This window comes from Trypanosoma rangeli, assembly GCF_003719475.1.
Source record: "Trypanosoma rangeli strain AM80 chromosome Unknown Tra_15.4_contig_00174, whole genome shotgun sequence".
In the NCBI taxonomy this organism is placed as follows: domain Eukaryota; phylum Euglenozoa; class Kinetoplastea; order Trypanosomatida; family Trypanosomatidae; genus Trypanosoma; species Trypanosoma rangeli.
Window position 1 is genome coordinate 10,897 of NW_021705912.1, and position 19,250 is coordinate 30,146.

The 19,250-nt window shown below is 51.0% G+C and overlaps 9 protein-coding genes across 9 annotated transcripts, besides 20 other annotated features; all 9 read left to right on the forward strand.

The window, feature by feature from the left end:
- The first annotated feature begins 19 nt into the window (after positions 1-19).
- Positions 20-144: a microsatellite.
- Positions 145-420: 276 nt separating this feature from the next.
- Positions 421-448: a microsatellite.
- Positions 449-684: 236 nt separating this feature from the next.
- Positions 685-703: a microsatellite.
- Positions 704-775: 72 nt separating this feature from the next.
- Positions 776-874: a microsatellite.
- Positions 875-1,211: 337 nt separating this feature from the next.
- Positions 1,212-2,288, forward strand: TraAM80_05393 (uncharacterized protein; the record flags this gene model as incomplete). Its single annotated transcript, XM_029382272.1, has 1 exon — positions 1,212-2,288. The coding sequence occupies one exon, from the start codon at positions 1,212-1,214 to the stop codon at positions 2,286-2,288; it is 1,077 nt and encodes a 358-aa protein (XP_029237999.1).
- A 118-nt stretch (positions 2,289-2,406) lies between these two features.
- Positions 2,407-2,444: a microsatellite.
- A 129-nt stretch (positions 2,445-2,573) lies between these two features.
- Positions 2,574-2,606: a microsatellite.
- A 126-nt stretch (positions 2,607-2,732) lies between these two features.
- Positions 2,733-3,521, forward strand: TraAM80_05394 (serine hydroxymethyltransferase; the record flags this gene model as incomplete). The annotated part of the gene is made up of 1 exon (XM_029382273.1): positions 2,733-3,521. The coding sequence occupies one exon, from the start codon at positions 2,733-2,735 to the stop codon at positions 3,519-3,521; it is 789 nt and encodes a 262-aa protein (XP_029238000.1).
- A 740-nt stretch (positions 3,522-4,261) lies between these two features.
- Positions 4,262-4,283: a microsatellite.
- A 75-nt stretch (positions 4,284-4,358) lies between these two features.
- Positions 4,359-4,419: a microsatellite.
- A 306-nt stretch (positions 4,420-4,725) lies between these two features.
- Positions 4,726-4,747: a microsatellite.
- Positions 4,747-4,792: a sequence feature (GA-rich).
- Positions 4,793-4,959: 167 nt separating this feature from the next.
- TraAM80_05395 (putative DNA-J protein) lies at positions 4,960-6,540 on the forward strand (the record flags this gene model as incomplete). The annotated part of the gene is made up of 1 exon (XM_029382274.1): positions 4,960-6,540. The coding sequence occupies one exon, from the start codon at positions 4,960-4,962 to the stop codon at positions 6,538-6,540; it is 1,581 nt and encodes a 526-aa protein (XP_029238001.1).
- A 713-nt stretch (positions 6,541-7,253) lies between these two features.
- TraAM80_05396 (uncharacterized protein) lies at positions 7,254-8,378 on the forward strand (the record flags this gene model as incomplete). The annotated part of the gene is made up of 1 exon (XM_029382275.1): positions 7,254-8,378. The coding sequence occupies one exon, from the start codon at positions 7,254-7,256 to the stop codon at positions 8,376-8,378; it is 1,125 nt and encodes a 374-aa protein (XP_029238002.1).
- Positions 8,379-8,638: 260 nt separating this feature from the next.
- Positions 8,639-8,652: a microsatellite.
- Positions 8,653-8,676: a microsatellite.
- A 213-nt stretch (positions 8,677-8,889) lies between these two features.
- Positions 8,890-10,956, forward strand: TraAM80_05397 (putative tyrosyl-tRNA synthetase; the record flags this gene model as incomplete). Its single annotated transcript, XM_029382276.1, has 1 exon — positions 8,890-10,956. The coding sequence occupies one exon, from the start codon at positions 8,890-8,892 to the stop codon at positions 10,954-10,956; it is 2,067 nt and encodes a 688-aa protein (XP_029238003.1).
- Positions 10,957-11,442: 486 nt separating this feature from the next.
- Positions 11,443-11,470: a microsatellite.
- A 150-nt stretch (positions 11,471-11,620) lies between these two features.
- Positions 11,621-11,649: a microsatellite.
- A 114-nt stretch (positions 11,650-11,763) lies between these two features.
- On the forward strand, positions 11,764-12,999 carry TraAM80_05398 (putative DNA repair protein RAD2; the record flags this gene model as incomplete). The annotated part of the gene is made up of 1 exon (XM_029382277.1): positions 11,764-12,999. One exon carries the CDS (start codon positions 11,764-11,766, stop codon positions 12,997-12,999), a length of 1,236 nt encoding a protein of 411 aa, XP_029238004.1.
- Positions 13,000-13,077: 78 nt separating this feature from the next.
- Positions 13,078-13,105: a microsatellite.
- A 264-nt stretch (positions 13,106-13,369) lies between these two features.
- TraAM80_05399 (cop-coated vesicle membrane protein p24 precursor) lies at positions 13,370-14,047 on the forward strand (the record flags this gene model as incomplete). Its single annotated transcript, XM_029382278.1, has 1 exon — positions 13,370-14,047. The coding sequence occupies one exon, from the start codon at positions 13,370-13,372 to the stop codon at positions 14,045-14,047; it is 678 nt and encodes a 225-aa protein (XP_029238005.1).
- A 226-nt stretch (positions 14,048-14,273) lies between these two features.
- Positions 14,274-14,295: a microsatellite.
- Positions 14,296-14,497: 202 nt separating this feature from the next.
- On the forward strand, positions 14,498-14,953 carry TraAM80_05400 (uncharacterized protein; the record flags this gene model as incomplete). Its single annotated transcript, XM_029382279.1, has 1 exon — positions 14,498-14,953. One exon carries the CDS (start codon positions 14,498-14,500, stop codon positions 14,951-14,953), a length of 456 nt encoding a protein of 151 aa, XP_029238006.1.
- Positions 14,954-15,326: 373 nt separating this feature from the next.
- Positions 15,327-15,350: a microsatellite.
- An 804-nt stretch (positions 15,351-16,154) lies between these two features.
- On the forward strand, positions 16,155-17,921 carry TraAM80_05401 (putative serine/threonine protein kinase, putative,protein kinase; the record flags this gene model as incomplete). The annotated part of the gene is made up of 1 exon (XM_029382280.1): positions 16,155-17,921. The coding sequence occupies one exon, from the start codon at positions 16,155-16,157 to the stop codon at positions 17,919-17,921; it is 1,767 nt and encodes a 588-aa protein (XP_029238007.1).
- Positions 17,922-18,300: 379 nt separating this feature from the next.
- Positions 18,301-18,327: a microsatellite.
- Positions 18,328-18,426: 99 nt separating this feature from the next.
- Positions 18,427-18,453: a microsatellite.
- Positions 18,454-18,875: 422 nt separating this feature from the next.
- Positions 18,876-18,903: a microsatellite.
- Positions 18,904-19,250: the final 347 nt, after the last annotated feature.

Here is a 19,250-nt window from a genome sequence, read left to right on the forward strand (position 1 = left end):
AAAAAAAAAGAAGGTTAAGTTGTTTTGTTTTGTTTCTTTTTTGCTTTTATTTTCACCGACTGATTTTGTTTGATTTTTTTTTTGTTTGAATTTTGTTGGTTTGTTTGTTTGCTTGTTTGCTTGTCTTTTTCTTTTTGGCTGTTTTCCCTCTGTGGCTGCGTGCCTGTGCGCATACATTTTTTTTCTTTTTTTCTTCCGTCCTCTTTGAACGTAGCCTCTGCCTCTTTGTAGGGGGTGGGGTGAGTGGGGGTGCATTTGCACACCTGCACTCGCGCGAAGTTTCTTTTTGTGCCTTTGCCGTTGCTTTTTGTAATATTGCTGGTATATACTTTTGTATGGCCTTCACTGTAATCCCCTTCTTTGGTGCGCCCTGCTTTTTCTGCATCATCGCCTGCGACGCGTTGAGCTTGCGCGCTACTAGTGTGTGTGTGTGTGTGTGTGTGTGTGTTTTCTCTTTTTTTTGCCGAGGTTCATCACCCGTCTGATCATCCTCCCGACACGTCTATCACTTTTTGCGCCGGCCCAACATGGAAATAGTATTAATAATGAAATAGAGGTAAGAAACGGGAATGGGGCGGAAAAGAGAGAGAGAAGGAAAAGGAATAAAAGGGGAATTGGCACCCGGCAGCAAGGTGAGAAGCGACGTGGGTGACTCCTTGGGGTAATTTTGCAGGCGTGAGGAGTTGTGTGTTTGTGTGTGTGTCAGCTTTTCTTTTTTCTTTTGGCACAAATGCATGTGGAGGTCAGTGACACATGTGTGCTGCCACCGCTGCTCTTTTTTTTTTTTTTTTTCTTTCTTCTGTAGATTACGTTGTTTTTTTTTTTTTTTTTTTTACTTTTTGTCTCCCTTTTTTTTCTTTCTTTCTTGGTTTTTGCCTGCTGTCAGCGTGTGCTGCCGTTTTTGAGTTCCCTATGTTTGCTTGACACCCACCGCCGCACTTGGATGCATGCCCAAGATGCGTGTCTTGTGCCGTTTCTCCTTGTGATTGCTCTTTACCTCCTTATTGCGGGGATGCGTACTGCTGTTGCGTTGCTCATGTGAGGGTGCTCTCTTCTTGTCGTCGTCGTCTGCACACAACCACGTATATGCATATATATACATCTACATGTGTATGCATAACACCATAGCAGGAAGGAGAGGAAAAAAAGGATTGTACGGGTGAAGAACAAGTTGGGAGCAGGATTTACTCACCTACGCACATCCAGTGGAAATGGTCATGTACGATCCGGCGGCAGCGAATAATTACCGCGACTTCAAAGTAATGCGGTGGAAACGGGCCCGGGAAGAGGAGCAGAAGAACGACATTTCACGTTCGTTGGCGGCTGCAGCGGGGATGGGGCCATCGCCGTTTGAGATGCCAGAGATGATGTCCACGACGGCAAGGGATGAATTTGCCTACGGCATCCTTGGCGGCGGCGGCGACACGATGCAGTTTCATCTAAGTGCGGAGGAGCTGCACCAGCGCCGTGTTCGACAGAGTGCCGCGTTGGGCATCACTACCGCGATGAAGTTGGAGCGCGACGAACTAGAGGCGGCGCATAAAGCGAGAGTTGCCGCCGGCATGGACCGCAAGGGACGCATTGGGCAGAAGTTAGGCAAATTGATGAGTGCGGCAGCCACGAAAGGCAACACCACCGACACGAACGCCATTGCTGACAGCGCCGGAACGGGAAAGAGCACTTCAGGAGGAGACACGACGCCAGCACCAGGAACATCTACGCCAACATCTACTATGTTGCTTGCAGGCAGCAGTGCGCAGCTTGTCTTTCAGAGGTCGGAGCTGGCTGCTGGTGGGTACGTTGTGCGTGAGGACGTCGGCACCCTGGATAAGCGCAGGATGCACCGCGGGAAACCAAGCTCTACCATCCTCATTCGCTTTGTTCGCGACGGGCCTCCGGTGGAGATGTTTGATGACACCGCCAACGGTGACAGTGACAATACGGCGATGCGGAATGCATTCCTGGAAAATATTCAGTGTTTATGCGGGCAATGTGGTGTTGTGCGTTCGGTGCGTTACGTCGTCTTGAGTGATGCGGAGAAGGTGTCTCTGCGTGCTCGTTTGGAAAAGGAAGACGTGACGGCTGCTTCCGCCGGGGTGGAGACACGTCTGGCGCGTGAGATGGTCCGTGTGTTGGTCCGTTTTGACACCGTGGCGAATGGCTTCAAAGCCCTGGAGATGCTACAGCAGCGTCACGGCTCCAACTGGGACGTCTGTTTTTTTTCCACGCAGTTGTTTGACGCAGGGGCGCTTGGGCCGGCGGAGGGTGAAGCACTCTGTTGCAGCTGAGGTGATGTTTGACCCGAGACGACTGTCGCTGCAACAGCCGTGAGCCCTGCGGTAAAGGAGAGAAATGGCGATGGAGCTGGTGGGTTGTGCGGGGGGTTGACGTTTGCTGCACATGTAATTTTTTTTTTTCTCTTTTGTTCTTTATTTTTTTTTCTTCCGGTTTTTTCCTCTATGCGTGTGGGTCTCGGTCATTTCTTGCAGCTACTTATATCTGCAGATACGTAGCTAGGTTCTTCATTGCATAGCCACCGTACACCAGCATACGGACGTCGTACCGGTATCTTCATACATTATATATATATATATATAAATAAATATGTGGGAGGCCTTGATCAACGAGGGAGGGATTAGGAAAAACGAAGGTGCGTTGGGAAAAAAGTGAAAAAAAGAATAGCGGCAATTATCCTCACACATACGTGCGCATTCACAACGGTGAGTGCGAACATGTCGGGGCCTCTTGCTGAGCGAGATCCACATCCGGCGAATTTTATTGAAAAGGAGAAGACGCGCCAGTGTCGCAGCCTGGGGCTGATCACGTCCGAGAATCTCACCTCGCGAGCCGTGTTGGAGTATCTGGGGTCTTGTCTAACGAACAAGTACGCGGAAGGGGAGTGCGGCAACCGCTACTGCGGAGGTGCAGAGTATGTCGTCATGATTGAGCGCCTAACCAAAGCGCGTGCCATGCAGGCCTTCAAGTTAGATGACACAGAGTGGGGCGTCGACGTGCAGCCGTACAGCGGATCCTCCGCCAACTTTGCTGCCTACACAGGGCTGCAGGAGCCACACAGCCGCATTTTGGGCCTTGACCTTCCCTCCGGTGGCCACCTCACTCATGGCTTTGATACCGCCAAGAAACGCATCAGCGCCAGTTGGGTGTATTTTGAATCCTTCCCGCACAAGGTAGACGCCAATGGGGTGATTGACTACGGGGCATTAGGAAAAATCAGTGAGGTGTTTCGACCCACCATGATTGTTCTGGGTGCCTCTGCTTACGGCTCCGACTTGGACTACGTGCGTCTACAGGCCCTCTGCGACCACCTTGTTTGCCTCCTCTTTGTGGGCATGGCGCACACCCCCGGCCTTGTCGCAGGCGGGGTGCTGGACTCCCTGTTCCCACACGCCGACGTTGTGTCGACCACGACGCACAAATGTCTGCGTGACCCGCATACAGCGATGTTATTTAGTTATTTATTTTTGCAAGAAGACTCGCAATGGAGAGGTGACAGACTTTGAGAGTCGCATCAACGAGGCCGTGTTCCCAGGTCTGCGATCCCCCATGGGCAACGTACGCACAGCTGGTTATGAGGAATGCGAAGCGGCTTGCAACGGTGCCTGTCGCGCGTGGTGACTGTCTTGTGTGCGAGAAAAAGGAGAATCGCATTGTGCTCTGGAATGTGCGTGTGCTTGGTCTCACCAGAAAGAAGGTGGAAAAGCTGCTGGATCACGTGTCAATCAGCGTGAACAAAAGCATCATTCCAGGGGATAAGAGTGCCTTGGCGCCAGAGGGTGTGCGTTTTTTGGAACCTGTACACTAACGACACGAGACATGGTGGAGAGCGGCATGGAGTGCGTTGCGGATTTACGCGATCGCGGAGCCAGACTGTGCTGTTGCTCTGCAACAGCAGGTGAGGCCAAAGATGAAGGAATTTGTGGAGGCCGTGAAGGCAGGCGAGGCGGCGAGCCAACTTCGGGAGGAGGTTGAACGACTTGCGTCCTCGCTTTACACCCCTGTTTTGGACCTTGAAACAATGATGTACAAGGACGGTAATCCTCCTCCTGCCTAACCGCACATTTTTTTTTTATCGTTTGCCTTCTCAGTGGGGAGGGGAGTATAGGGCGTGGAGGAAGGAGCAGGAAAGGTCGAGGAGGGCGCACGCAAAATTACCCCAGGGCGAGAGAACACATGCTGAACGGGATAGCGCGATATAATGGAGATGAGAGGAGGGGGGGAGGGGGACCAGCGGAGGAATCGAGTGGTGGTGGTGGTGGTGGTGGCGCATCCTGCGTGGCGTTGTGATCGCACGGGACGACAACGCGCCTCTCCCACGTCGATATTAATATGAATACTTATTGTTGTTTTCGGTTAACTTTTTTTTCTTTTTTTTGTTCGTTTTTTTTTGTTTTTGTGTTTCGTGCGTTTCTAAGGGGATTGCCCCGATGTGTTCGCTGCTGCAGCCACTAGTTTTTTGAAGTTCCCGCTCGTCCCGTTTGCCGCGATGGTTTCTGCTACACGGGCGAGTCTTTTTTTTTGTTGTTGTTGTGGCCTGCGCCTCTCAGCTTCACCCCCTCCCCCTTAAATGCACCGGTGTCTGCCCCTCAGTCTTGTGGATGTCTTTCCTCTCATCTTCTGCTTTTGTGCCCTTTCAACCGCCAACCGTCTTCTGCTGCTGTTGCCGCCGCACGTCAGTTGCCAGAGGCACCAAACAGGCGGCGAATTCACACACACACACACACATACAAAAAAAAAAAACGTACCGGAATAAAAACGAAAAAAAAAAAGAAAACGACTGGCAACCACAAAAATATCGTGTACTGGAGGCGAGAGGGGCCAAACAATACACGGAACACAGAAGGATCTTGCTTTTGTACAAAAAGGGTGTACATCACAGGAACACGGCGAGCCTTTCTGCTTTTTTTTTCTATTCGTTTTAGGGACCTTGTTTGTTCTGGAATGCTTCGCTCCACACACAAGTTCCGGGCGGCCTTTGTCATCGTTGCGGCACTCGTGGTTTCTCTTCTTGCGGCTGATGCTGCTCTTGGCGGCGGTACGCCCGACGATGAGGTGACGAAGCAGATGCTTCTCGTCGGTGATGCGGCGCTGCGTCAGGGGCGTAGCCACTACCAGGAGGCATTGGCGAAGTACACGAAGGCGCTCACTCACAACCCCAGCAGTGTTCGCGGCTTATACAGTCGCGCTGAGTTGTTGTCCATGATGCGCCAGCGGGAGGAGTGCATGCATGACTTGGACCGTCTGCTTGAGTTGGATCCAAAACACCACCGCGGTCTGGCCCTTCGCTCCTCGCTTAATGCACAGGCCGGCAACCTGCAGGAGGCCATTCGAGATATCGAGAGACTTGTCCCGCTCTACACGGCAATGAAAAAATCCTCTAAGGTGGCAGAGTACGAGTTGAAGCTAAAAGACCTCCACCATTACACTGCGGCGTGGTTGCCTCTACGGGAAAAACTTGAGGCACACAAACATGCGGCAGACGCGATAAGCGTCAACAACTACAAGACGTGTGTGCTGCTACTGCATGATATGATTCGTAAGTTTGCAAGGGACAATGTGGGACTACGGCTACAGCGCGCGGAATGCGCACTAGCATGTAGTGACAACCAGGCAGCTTCAGAGGAGCTGAAGTACGTTGTTCAGAAGGAGCCTCAAAATCTGGAGGCGTTGGCGCTAGCTGCACGCACCTATCGTGCGCTGGGGGCGACTGAGCAGGCGCGGGCGGAGTTGCGGAGGTGCCTCGTGCTGGACCCGGAGTATGCCCCGTGTGCCCAGCTGCAGAAACTTGTGCGGGGGCAGATACGAGTCACAAAGGCGGTTACGGCGGCACTCGAAGAGAAAAATTACAAGCGTGCTCAGCGGCACATTGACGAGGCGGAAAATCTGGAGGAAAACCCGCCGTACAGGGAACAGCTTCTCCTGTGGCGCTGCGCCGTCGCTGTGGGGTTGCGCGACACGGAGAAGGGTCTTTCTGTGTGTGAAGAGGCCATTGTCTTTCTGGGCGCTGAGAACCCTGCCTCCTTCGATGTCCACCTGCAGAAAGTGGATATATACCTCATGCAGGACGACCTAAAAGGTGCCGAGCAACAGCTGCAGCACGCGCGTCGGCTCCAGCCGAATAACGAGCGGCTACATGAATACATGCAAAAAATAGAAAATCTCCGGCGTGTGGAGGGTAGGAAGGACTACTACAAGATTCTAGGCATCAAAAAGACGGCGGACGCTTCTGAGATCCGACGCGCCTACCGTCAGCTGGCCAAGAAGTTGCATCCCGACAAACTACGCTCGCAGGCGCTCTCCGCAGCGGAGCGGCAGAAGGCGGATGAACGCTTCCGTGACATCAACGAGGCAAAGGAGATTCTACTTGATGAAAAGAAGCGGGAAATATATGACAGTGGCGAGGACCCAACGAAACCAGCTGGACAAGGCGGTGGGCAGCCGTTCTACGGCCATCCGTTCACATTTCACGGCAATCCATTTGGACACGGCGGGGGTCAACGTTTTTTCTTCCACTTTGACTGACACCGCAGCAGGAGGGTGATAAGAAGGATATGTGATTTCATACGGTTTTGTTTTGTTTGCGTTGGGGATTGATTTTTTCTCCGCCCTTGTTTTTGTTTTAAAGTGACTGAGCCAATGTGTTTGCAGCATGAAACAAACATCAGGGAGGATGCAGCCATGATACGGCAGAGGAAAAATGAATGAATGAAAGAAAGGGGTCATGAAGCGTGTTAGCTGGGCTCTCGATGATAAATCTCATTTTTTGTTTTGTTTTGCTTTTGTGTTTCGAGGAATGAATTTTGTGCGTCATTTGTTCCGGCAATAGTTCATGTTATGTGCAGGTGTGCGCCTTGAGGTTGCGGCGGCCACTCCGTTTTACTCCTTTAATGTGTGTACACGCGTTCCTTGCTCTGTTATTATTGTTGTTGCTCACTTTGTTGCTCAGCCGGTGGCCGCCAGTGCCGTTGACGCCGCTCTCATGCCCGTTTATTTGTTTATTTGCCTGTGAGTTTGTGTGAGTGTGCGATTTCTCTCCTTGTCTGCATTCACATTTCGTCTTATGCGCGTTTGGGCAAATAGGAATCCATTTATACCCTTTCATACATTTGACAGGGCAAGCAAAGGGAGTTTCGTGTTGCGCACGCTGGTGACGCGGCAAGGAGCAGTGCGTGAGTGACCGCGGAGTGGTTGTTCGCCGTGGGTGGCGAGGGCGAATTGGTCCTGCACACGCATATATGTCAAAGTGGTCGTTCTACCGGGGGGACAGTGAGGTGTTTGGCGAGGCCAATGAGTCGAGTGAGGTGGTTTCTCCCTGTGGCTACATTGTGCATATTCCGCCGCCCGAGTCAGGGCCGAGTCTACCTGCAATCGCCACCGATATTGCCTCCGTCACGCTTCCAACCGTTCGGGTCGCGCCCGACGTCACGCAAAAGATGGTGACATGGTACGAGGTGCTTGTCCGCTCCACAACGCACCAGTGGAGCGTCCTGAAGCGCTTTTCTGAGTTTTTTGATCTTTACAAGGCGATGGAGAAGGTGACTCTTGCGCAGGTTGCGAAGCAGCAGTTGGAGCAGTCCTTAATCTCGCCGCCATCTCGCCTGTTTTCAATGTCAGGGCGCCAACAGCAACTGGAAAAGTTTGTACAGTCACTTTTGCAGACGTTGAAGGATCTGTCGGTGCGTTGTCTTTGCGCCGACAATTCGGAGCCGGGGCGGGAGCGGGAGCAGGAGCAGGAGGGGAGTGCCTGGCGACTGACGACATCGGCGGTGACACGTGTTGCCTTTTCAGCCTTCATTCGTTTTCTCACCACCACCTCGTACGATGCCTCGCTGGAGGGTGCGGTGGCCGAAGGATGTGGTGCCACGGCTCAGCTGATAGACAAGGTGGTTGCTGACTGTATTACGATAAACGAGCGGACGTATGTGCCGCCAGCCAAAATTATGCACGTGCCGAATCAAGTCTTTACTATTATGCTGCAGCTTCCTGGCGCTTGTATGTCTACTGTATTTGTGAACTCCGCGGAAGACTCGCGAGAGGTTGTCGTTGGGGGCTCATGGAATGACCGCATCACAGGACCCGGTTCCGTCTATGGCGAGACACCAGACACGCTGCAGGGCGGCACCTCTCTCCCCTCAAGCGCCGGTACGGTGGAGGTTAACGGCTCGCACGTGGCGGTGGACGTGTCTTTTTCGGCCAAAGTATTGGTTGACACCTTTCCAGTGGGTGATTTCCAGATGGAATTTGAGGTGCCGCCGCCTTTTGCCGTTGATGAGTGGCGCAGTCAGTACGCGGGGGGCATTTTGTTTCTCACCTGGCAGTACGGCTGCCCCGGCCGCTGCTCTTCAGTGGAGAACGTGTGATGAGCGAAACGGAGTAAAAGATGTGCGTGTCTGCGTGCGTCTTCTTCACGCTGGATGCGTCGTGTGGAGAGTGACTTGCTTCTCCTTCCTGTCTCCTTTTAGAGTTCTCCACTCTGTCTTTTTTTTTTTCTTTGCTTCTTGCCTTTCTCTTGAATTTTGATCTTGAGTGGCTGCCCATTGTCTCTTTTTCCTTCACTCGCACGACTTTACGTGCATCTCCGCTGTGTCTGTCCCTGCGTTTTTCATCGATGTGGCCTTCCTTTTATTTTATTGTTATTATATATGTATATATATATATTTTGCGGCTGCGCGGCCCATCCTCTCTTTGCTTCGCTTGCGATGAACTTCGCAGAAAAGTAACATTTGTTGGTTGCAGCCGTAGCGAGAGCAAACGAGGCAGTTGACAGCATTCTGGCAGCCCTTCCGGCGACACCAGTGCATAACTAAACAGCTCTTTTTCCTCGAGCCATTGACGTTTCCTGCACGGTACCATTCCCTGACGCCACTGAAGATGACAGCGCAGAACTCGGCTGAGATGACAGTGGAGGAGCGGTACGCACTTGTGCGCTCCATTGGTGAGGAGTGCATTCAGGAGAACGAGCTTTTAAACCTCATCACTAAGAAGCCAAACATCCGCTGCTATGATGGGTTTGAGCCTTCCGGGCGCATGCACATTGCTCAAGGGGTGTTCAAGGCTGTTAATGTCAACAAGTGCACTCAAAGTGGGTGTGAATTTGTGTTTTGGGTTGCCGACTGGTTTGCGCTGATGAACGACAAAATGGGTGGGGAGCTGGAAAGGATCCACATTGTTGGCCAGTACTTGATCGAGGTGTGGAAGGCGGCCGGGATGAATATGGAGAAGGTGATTTTCTTGTGGAGCAGCGCCGAGATAACGCGGAACGCAAACGCGTACTGGAAGACCGTGCTGGACATCGCTCGCAAAAACACCATCGCACGCATCAAGAAGTGCTGCACGATTATGGGCAAGCAGGAGGGCACCTTAACGGCGGCACAGGTTCTCTACCCCCTGATGCAGTGTGCTGACATTTTTTTCCTAAAGGCAGACATCTGCCAGCTTGGGCTGGACCAACGCAAGGTGAACATGTTGGCGCGCGAGTACTGCGACCTCATTGGACGCAAACTGAAGCCCGTGATTCTGTCGCACCACATGCTTTGCGGCCTCAAAGAGGGTCAGCCGAAGATGAGCAAAAGTGACCCGGATAGCGCTATCTTCATGGAGGACACGAAGGAGGATGTGGAGCGTAAAATTTGTCACGCGTACTGCCCACGCTCAAGACAGAGAAAGGAGGAGGTTTCCGAGGACGGGGCACCGGTGCCCAACGAGGACAAAAATCCGGTACTGGACTACTACCAACATGTTATTTACTCTCGCCCGGGCGCGAAGATCACGGTGAGCGGCACGACGTACAAAACTTACGAGGAACTTGAAGAGGCCTTTGTGGATGGCGCAATCACAGAGGCGTCACTGAAGGACACACTTGCCGTGGAACTGAATGCCCTATTGGAACCCGTGCGCCAGCACTTCGCGCATGACCCTCATGCGGCGGAGCTCTTGGAAAAAGTCAAGTCTTTTCGCAAAGGCGACGCATCCATGCCGTTGGAAGAGGGCGCTCCACTAGAGCAATCGGCAACGCCGTTGGCAGTTGTGTGGCTGCCTGCAGTGATACAAATGCCCGTGGATGTTGCTATCGCTATTTCTGACGCCATTAGGGCGTTTTTGGAGCAGCACTCCAATGGGGAGGTTGTGCTTCTACTTCCAGAGTGGACTGCGTTTTCATGTGGTGAGGTGACGGGTGAGGAGAAAAACATAAACGCCGCACTCGAGCTTAACCTTGCGCTCTTGCAGTCAAATTATGTGAAGAAAGACGGTGTTCGTGTCGTGCGTCAGAGTCAACTTATCCTGGACAATCCGAATGATTACTGGGTGGCTGCCATCAACGCGGGTCGTCGCAACTTGTTGCAGAGCCTGGGAGATACCTGTGGGGAGTTCAAAAGCGCCGGCCACTTGGTCGCGGCCCTCATGTACGTGGCTGATGTGGCAATGTTAAGGGCCACCCACGTTATCTCCGCGTCTCATGAGCGTGGCTATCACGAGGTTGTGACGAAGTTTTTTGAGGGGCGTGTCACGGTGATCCCCGCAAGGGAGGGAAATGTTCCGCCGCTGCACCGCCCGGAGGCATCGGTTGCCAGCGCCGACGACGTCCTGTTTCTCGGCGACACGGACATGGACGTGTGCCGCAAGATCAAGAGGGCGTACTGTGCACCCAACGAGGCAGAGAACCCGGTGCTTTCTATCGCCGCCTGGCTCCTGCGTGAGCGCGGCGCACTGACTGTGGAGAGGGCAGCAGAGAATGGAGGAAACGTGACGTACACGGACGAAGTGCTGCTGCGCAACGACGCGCAATCCGGGGCGTTGCACCCGGCAGACCTAAAGGCAGCTGTCACGAAGCCGCTGCTGGAGAGCTGCGCGGCGTCCAAGGCAGTGCTCGCAAGTGCTGAGGGCAAAAAACTTTCACAAACGCTGCGGCAGGCCGCGAAGAAGCTGTCAAAAAAATGAGGTTTAGACAACTGTGGGAGGGGTGGCCCCCTGTCGTTTGGGCCGGGAAGAGGGTCGGAACCACGCCAAGAGGGATAACAAAAGGTGGCGTGTCTGTGTGTGCGGGGGGGGGAAGTAAAAGGAGGAGGAGGCGAGAAGCAAAAACAAAACAAAATAGGAATTCCATTCCATGGACCAGGGATTGACTGAATGAAGTAGGGGGAATAAAATTTGTTTTGATGCGTCGACAGAGCGGGGTGAGTACAACACATTCCATCAGTTTCCAATGCATTGCCGCCGCCGACTTACTTTGTTTCTTTTGCCCTGATAACTCCCGCTGCGCCTTTTGTTTTTCATGTGCTTCCGTTCTTTTCGTTTAATACTGAGTGAAAGAGCAAAAGGGTGTTTACCACACACTCCTCCTCCTGAAGCGTGTGAAGGGAAGGTACGAGCAGCTGGGGATAAATACATGAGCGAGTCTCTTGCTGAGACGGTGTGTTTCTTTGCATATTATATATATATATATATTTAATATGCATTCATTTTTATTTTTAACGAGAGCCTGGTTACCAAACATTGATTTATGCGCTTACTGGTTTGCTGGTGTCTCCACGTGTACTGGACAAGACCTCTCTTCAGTGGGAGACGATTGGCGCAAATCGATGCAAATAGAACTTACCTTCATTTTTTATTATTGTTGTTGTTGTTTTTTTTTCCTTTCCGTGTGACGATTTCTAAGGCCGACGGCGTCGGGTAAAAGTGAGTTTCGGCGAAAGAGGAGTGGACATTTCATTGCCCTTGACGAACCGCGCTGACGGAGGGCAAACAATGGCGTTCGTGGACCCTCAACGCACAGTGGGGATGGTGATGCATGAACCACCACGGCCGCCTTATCGGCGCGTAGAGCCGCAGGACCAGCAGCGGATGCAGCGGTATTCACGCCACATGAATACAATGGGCATCTCTGCACAATGTGGCGATGCAGCGCAGGTAAAGGAATCCGCCGCCCAAAAAAAGGGCTTCAGACCCACCCTAACGATGGGAACCACGCTTACTATCATTGAGGCGGAGGAGACGGCGAAGTCATTACGCAAGTTTGAGGAGTCACTTGCGCGGCATCTCCCTTGCACCTCCTTGTCGGTGAGCGACGAACGGCATGACATCTCTGCCTTAGATGAGGCTGCGGCTGAGGCATCGAGGACAAGCCTTATCGCCCCAACAACAATGGGCGCGAGGCCAGCCGCAGCCCAGCCAACGCAGCGGCTAATGGTGAATCTCCTACCGCGAGTGTTTTCTGAACTCCTTCTGCGACGTAACTCGGTTGTATCACAGCTGCGGAAAATAGGCCGGGAGGAGGTACTGAGGCACATGGGAGACACAGGACGTCGGCTTGGGATGCGAGTGGTGACCTCACGGGACCTTTACTTTCTCCTAAGTTGCATATTTGATGAAAAAGAGCTGTGGAAGGACGACATTGAATATTTGTTTCGTTTTTTTGACTGGGGTGGAAAAGGATCAATGGATTTTAAAGATGCTCTCGACAGCGCAGGTCTTCTTTTTGTTCCTCCAGAGGTGCAGGCAGTTGTGCACTGTAGGCGGGTGCTGAATGAGCGTGTGCTTGACGACAGTGTGATTTCCATTGCAGACATTGATGTGATGCTCACAGCCCTTACCGTTATCTTTGCATCCACGTTTCCAGAACTGCCCGCACTCTGCGATGAGGTTCACATGACGGTAGAGAATGTCATGCCAACCTACACAGTGCCTGTATCGCTGTTCCGTGCTGAGGTGGATCGCATTTCCGTCCTGAGGCGTTGCATCTCGGCAGTTCAGTGGGACGGCTCTGTGCGATGGGCAGATGTGTTGCCTGCTCAACTGGAAGACGACTGTGGTGGCACCCATTCGGAATGTCTGATGCAGTTGGTGAGCACGGCAATTGCCGATGGACGGGAACCGACGCCGCCCCCGGTGAGTACGCTCGACGAGGATTACTGCGTGGATGTTTCTCACCCGCGCTTCGTTGCCGACATGTATCTCACCCGTGCCAGTGAAAGCCAGACGTAAGTAGGAAAAACAACACCAACAAAACGAAGTAAATGCGTACACAACCTCTTTTTAGACTTGCTTCCGTTTCTCTGTGTGTACACTAATTCATTCATACATACATACACATGTATGAGCATATGCGCGTGTTAGTACGTGGCGTCATGTAAAGTATTCGCTTCACATAGCGCTATTTATTACCCAGTTTGGGGACTCTGATTCCAACAAACCCTGTGCCTAGGCATTCCCTTGTATAACAGATCATCAGTACACAACTCTCCCTCTCTCTTTTTCCTTCTCTCCTGCTTTCTACCTCCATACCATTGTTGTTTCTTAATGTTTTGCTTTTGCAAAGAGTAAAGAAGTGGCAATCTTGTACCTCCCCGTAGTGATGACTGCCGTCCGGGAAGGGGTGTTGCGTTTTACACGGTCGTCGTTGTTTTCGCACCTTGTGGTTCTCCTCGCACTGCTGGCTTCCCTCAACACGGTGCGGGCTGTGCGGGTGCGCTCCACCACGCAAGATCTTGCGTTTGAGGTCAACCGGGAGGAGGTGTGCATGTATTCTGTGGGACTTGACTCGAATGAGGGGGCGGCACTGCACTACCGTGTCTTGCGTGGGGGCGATGACTTTGACGTGTACATTCGAAGCCCAAGGAACAAGACGGTCTACGTGTCATATGCGGGGGAGCACGAGTTGGAGGATCGTGTTTACTTCACCAAACACTTGCATGGCGAGTACTCGTACTGCATTGACAACAGCCAGTACTCTGGTAGCCGCAAGACTGTACAGATGAGCATCGGGGTGACCTCGTTGAAGCGGTGGAAGGACCGCATTGACCCTCTCACAAAGAGTATGCTGCGGACAGACAGTGTGATGTTGGGCCTTCATGATGACCAGATCATCTTCCGCCTGCGTGAGCGAGACCTGCGGGATATGATTGAAGAGAGCAAAAAGCTTCTGTTTCTAAGCGGCGCTGCTGAGACGGCGGTCATTGTCATCCTCTCCTTTCTTTACGTCATCCTCATCAAGCATCTGTTTTCCAGAACAGGCACGAGGGCCGTCGCGTGACGGCGGCGCAGAGGACCAAAGTCATGTATTTAAAACGTTATGAGTGTAGAGAATGACAAACAAAGAGATATAGCAACAACAAAAGGAGTGAAGGAGAGTAACGCTTTGAAAAGTGTTATGGAACACCATTGTTATTATTATTACTTACTTTGCCTATTTTTTTTTCTTTTCGTGTGTGTGTTTCTCCCCCATTGCATGTATACATCTCGAGGACGCCAGACTTGTGCCCCCTCCCCCCCCCCCCCACCAAACACACACACACACTTTTTGCTTTGAGTGAGTGTGTGGGACGCAGCGAAGGCCCGGTTCAATGACTGTCAGGCCCAACACTGTTTGACCGTTTTTTTCCCCGTTTCTATGCGCATGTAACACTTACGAGCAAGTAGCAACATCAATAGAAACAGTAAAAAAAACCACTGAGGAGGAAAAAAAAAAGAAAGCGGATTCAGTATGCTTCGACGAGTTTTCCCTGCGAGTATTTCTGTAGCAAGATGCGCCCTGCCAGCGCTTAGTGGTGCGCTGCGTCACGTGCACCAGAAGCAGACGCAGCATGACTTCTCAGAGTGCTTTTTGCGAAAGTTAACGGAGGAAGAGGAGGAGGCGCTGCGAACTCTGCAAGATCGTCGTCCCATTTCTGCCGTGGTGCCAGGCAAAATGTTTATGCGTCACTGGATAGCTGCGGAGCAGTCAACCGTATCCGTGGTGAACCGTGCCATTTCTGGCATCATCTCCATCTGCCTGATAATTTGGAGCTGCGGCTACGCGACGCTGGGCTACAACGGCCACAGTTGTGCCCACCTGGCAGGTTGGTTTTTTGTTGCGTACTGGTTGTTTCTCCACACTCACCATGTGGCGCTAATACCCCTTTTTCTGTCCCTCAGCGTCTTGCAGCTGGTTGTGAACTAATTGCCCTTGTGGACGGATACGGGGAAACAAAAAGACAACCCCGCAACTGCGCAGGGTGGTTTTTGTGGGCTAGCTAGAGACCAAGGGGTCGAAACGTGACGAAATATGTGTCGTAAAACAACAAGACGAAAAAAAAAAGGAACGAAGTATTTAGGGAGGGGGACCCGCATCTCAGGAGTTTTCGTTTTTATTTTTGCGTATATGTGTGTTGGTGTTTTGTGCTTTTGGGGACGCAAGAGCAATTTTTTTTTTCTTTTTTTGCCGGTCTTTTCAGCATCATCAATGGTTCTCGCGTGGGTGGGTGGGTGGGAGGCAGGGAATAGGAACAGATATGAGTATATATTTAGTGGCGACGAAATTTTCTGGGGCGGTATTTTTTTTTCTTTTTCTTTTTCTTACACCACCACTCTCCCTGGCTGACGCGCGTATCTGCCTTCTGCACACCCTTCGTAAGGTATGCACGCATGCATGGCCGTGGCGGCGCTTCCCTCCTCACTTAGGGCCTTGTCAATTGCTTGCGAGAACGCACACTTGACACAAGGCGATCTACACATTTGGATGACGTAGGAAACAAATGCACGTGTGGGTGTGGACGTCTTGTATTGGCGTTTAGGATGCCTCATTTTTTATCCGCTGCTGCTGCGCCGTTGTTCTTTTGTGTTTCGTGCCTGTTGCCTTTTTTGCTTCTTTTGATGAAACATTTTTGTCTGCCTTTTTTCTCGCTCTTGCCGTGGACGCATTAGGTTGGAAGACACTGGTCACACGAATTTGTGTGTTTTCCTACTTTTTTTTTTTGTAGTTTAATTTTCTGTCGTCTTCTCAGCGTGTGACATTACTTTTGTGTGGGCGTCTGAGTGTGTCCCTCTACTTGCGTCAAGTGTGGGAGGGAGGACCAGGGATAGGCAGAAGGAGCGCGGCGCCGGTGGTGCAAAAAAAAAAAAGGAAAATAAAAGGAAGACGACTAATTAGGGAGGAACGCGGCCCCGCGCACGTTGCGTGTGGTCTTATTCCCTTCTTCTTGGAGGCGTCTCACACCTCTTGTGCGTCCACGAACGGAGGCTAGCCGGATTGGCATACAATTGGGCTTTTTACCGCCTTTTACTCCCTTCTGTGCCATATCCTCTTTCTGCTGAGATTTATTCTCTCACGCAGGGTGAACGTGTGTAAGTGTGTGGAAAGGCGGAGTGAGGATTTGACGGCAATGGAGAAGTTCACCAAGGTGCGGCACATTGGCAAGGGCAACATGGGGGCCTGCGCCCTCGTCCGCAACAACGAGGATGGCAAGTGCTATGTGATCAAGCAAGTCGATCTTGGTAGGCTGAGTAGAAGGGAACGTCAGCAGAGTCTCAATGAGGCGCACTTATTAAGTTCTCTGCAACACCCAAACATTATCAACTATGTAGATAGCTTTCTCTCAAGGAAATCCGATTATCTTTGTATCGTCATGGAGTTTGCCGATAGTGGAGACCTGAGTGCACGCATTAAAAAGTCTTACGGTGTCAACTTTCGTGAGTCACAGGTGCTGGACTGGATTATTCAATTGGTGCTGAGCCTCTCTTACATTCACAAGCGCAGGATCCTTCACCGCGACATCAAGTCTCAAAACGTTTTTTTGACAAGCCAGAATATTCTGAAGCTCGGAGACTTTGGCATCGCGTGCACCCTTTGTGGCACATACGATCAAGCCAGGACTTTTGTTGGAACCCCGTACTACCTTTCCCCTGAGTTAATATTAGAACATCCCTACGATCACCGCAGTGATGTGTGGGCGCTTGGAGTGGTAGTCTACGAGCTTATGGCATTGAAGCATCCATTTAATGCAACTAACATGAAGGGACTGATGCAGCGCATCCTCAGGGTGCAATACGAACCTGTTCCAAAGTTATATTCCACTGAGCTGCGAGACATTGTACCACGTCTTCTAACTAGGGAACCATCGCAACGCATAAAGTTGGAGGAACTGCTTGAGCTTCCTGTAGTGCAACGACGGATGAAGGAGTGGATGTCGTCTGATGTGATGCCTAAAAGCTATATTGACGCCCTTCTGCAGCATAATTTACTGCCAACTGCGATCGCTGCGTTACGAAAGAGTAATGTCCCAGGCACAGTTGTCACCTCAGCGCAGCCCTCTGCTCTACCCTCCTCAGGAGACATGCCAAATGGTGCGCATCGGGCCCAGCCCGAGCCCGCGGTGGAAGCACCTTTGCCTCCTTTGCGCTCGGACAGGAATCTACCGCCTGTGCCACACCGCAGGTTGCTTCCATTGGAGCAACAGCAACAGCAACAGCAACAGCAACAGCAGCAAGAACAACGAAAATCAACATTGCCGCAACAACATCATCTGCCACCGTACCAAAGGTCAGTGCCAAGGCCTTTAATAGATGCCAATCGACTCGATGTACTTCAGATGCCAAGGCAAGCAAAATACCGCTATCTCATGTACAAAAATATCAATGGCGGGTATAACTCTCAAGCTGTTTCTGGCGATGGACAGAGGGACTCACGTGTCTCAGTCTCCGTGCCGCTGCAGATGCCTTCCAACAACGTTGTTCATCGGGCTAATATTTCTCATGTTCAACCGGTGGGTGTAGGTGGTGCGCAACGCTCCTCTCTCTCGCGGGATGTTTCTCATGACCATGCCGACGTCGGTAGCGCGGCATTCGTCTATGCTAGCAATCCACTTAGTAACAGGCCTGAACCCAACGCCCACGCCGTGGGAGGTTTGCCGTGTCAGATCAAAGCAGAACCAGACAAAGAAGGTGGAAACCCGTTTTTTGTGGATCACCGTCTTGGCAAGCGTGGCCAGCAGGGACCGAGCAGTGTGGTCTCGTGTCTCAACCCCTTCCTTCAGCAGCCTTCAGTTGGAGTGACCCCGCTGCCATGTGCTCCACAGCTGCCCAACATGGACATTAAAGCTATGCTTCAGCGTGCTGCGTTGGAACGGGCCCAGCGACGCGCCTTTTCGTGAAGTTATGGCAAACGATAAATTTTGGAATACGTGAAGAACCCTGCAAGCAATGACGAAGGAAAAGGAAGAAAAGCGAAAAGGAGGAGAAGAAGAGGGTGGCGGAGTATATACTTATCTATTCCTCAAACAAGTTTTTGGTTTTATTTTCATTTCTCCCTATCACATGTTTGTGGTCCAATTAGTGTTCTTTTGTGGTCAGCAATGATAGATCAGATACGTATAGATAAGATATTCTTATTCCTTTTCTAATGCTTTTTTTTTGTTTGTTTGTTTGCTGCCTTGTGTAGGTTTCAGGCAGCAAGTAGAGCGGAGGTTTTTGTGGTGCTGGGCGGTGTGTCTGTGGGGGTGAAGAGAACGAAAAGGCTCATACCACGTATTAATATATATATATATATATATATATATAGTTTTAGTTTTAGTTTTAGTTTTATCCCTTTTTTTTGTTGTTGTTGTGTTCCCTGACCACTGCCTTGTATACATGCGTCATACGCGCCGTTATTTACTCATATATATATATATATATATCATGTATGCATTTAAGTGCGTGTAGGTATTAGGTGGGGAAGTGGGAGGGAGAATAATATAGTTTTATTCCATTCTCCTTCTTTTAGTACGAGTGCGGCTTTTGCACCACTGGGTGATGCGGGATGTGGAAGCGAGAGGATACGGAGATGATGATGATGGCCATGCTGCTACAACGCGGAGAGACGGTGGCAGCAACGACAGGCGAAAGAAAAAAAAAAAAAGTCAAGGAAAAGAGACATAAATAACAATACAGTGAATGAGAAGTTTTGAAAGGGGGGAAAAAAAAGATGATGTGGTACACGAATTGTTGGTGTTTGTGCTTGTAATTGTACCTCTGCCTCTATTGTTCGGATGTGTGACATTTATACTTATTATGTTACCCGGGTATATGAAATCTACCCTCGTTTTTTTCTTGTTTTATTGGAAGCTTATATACATATGTATATATATATATGTAGTCATTCTTGAGAAGTGATACGGCGTTTTTGGTCGCAGTTGCCTTGAGCCGTTCCCACATGCCTTTGTGCTGTCGTTCTACTTTGCCTTCCGAGGCGTCACGGTGTGGGTGTCTCCGCATGTTTCTTCGTTCACAGACGTGTGATGTGGTCTGATCACCCCCCCCTTTTTTTTTTACGTTGTGTGTGTGTGTGTGTGTTTGTGTGTTTTTTTTTCCGTTTTGTTTTGAATTACATTTTTTTTTTTGCTTCCATGCCTGCCGACAGAACCACGCAACAGCTTTCTACTTTTTTGTTCCACGAGCCATTTTTCTCTCCATTGTTCACTTTTCCTTTTCCAACGATCCTT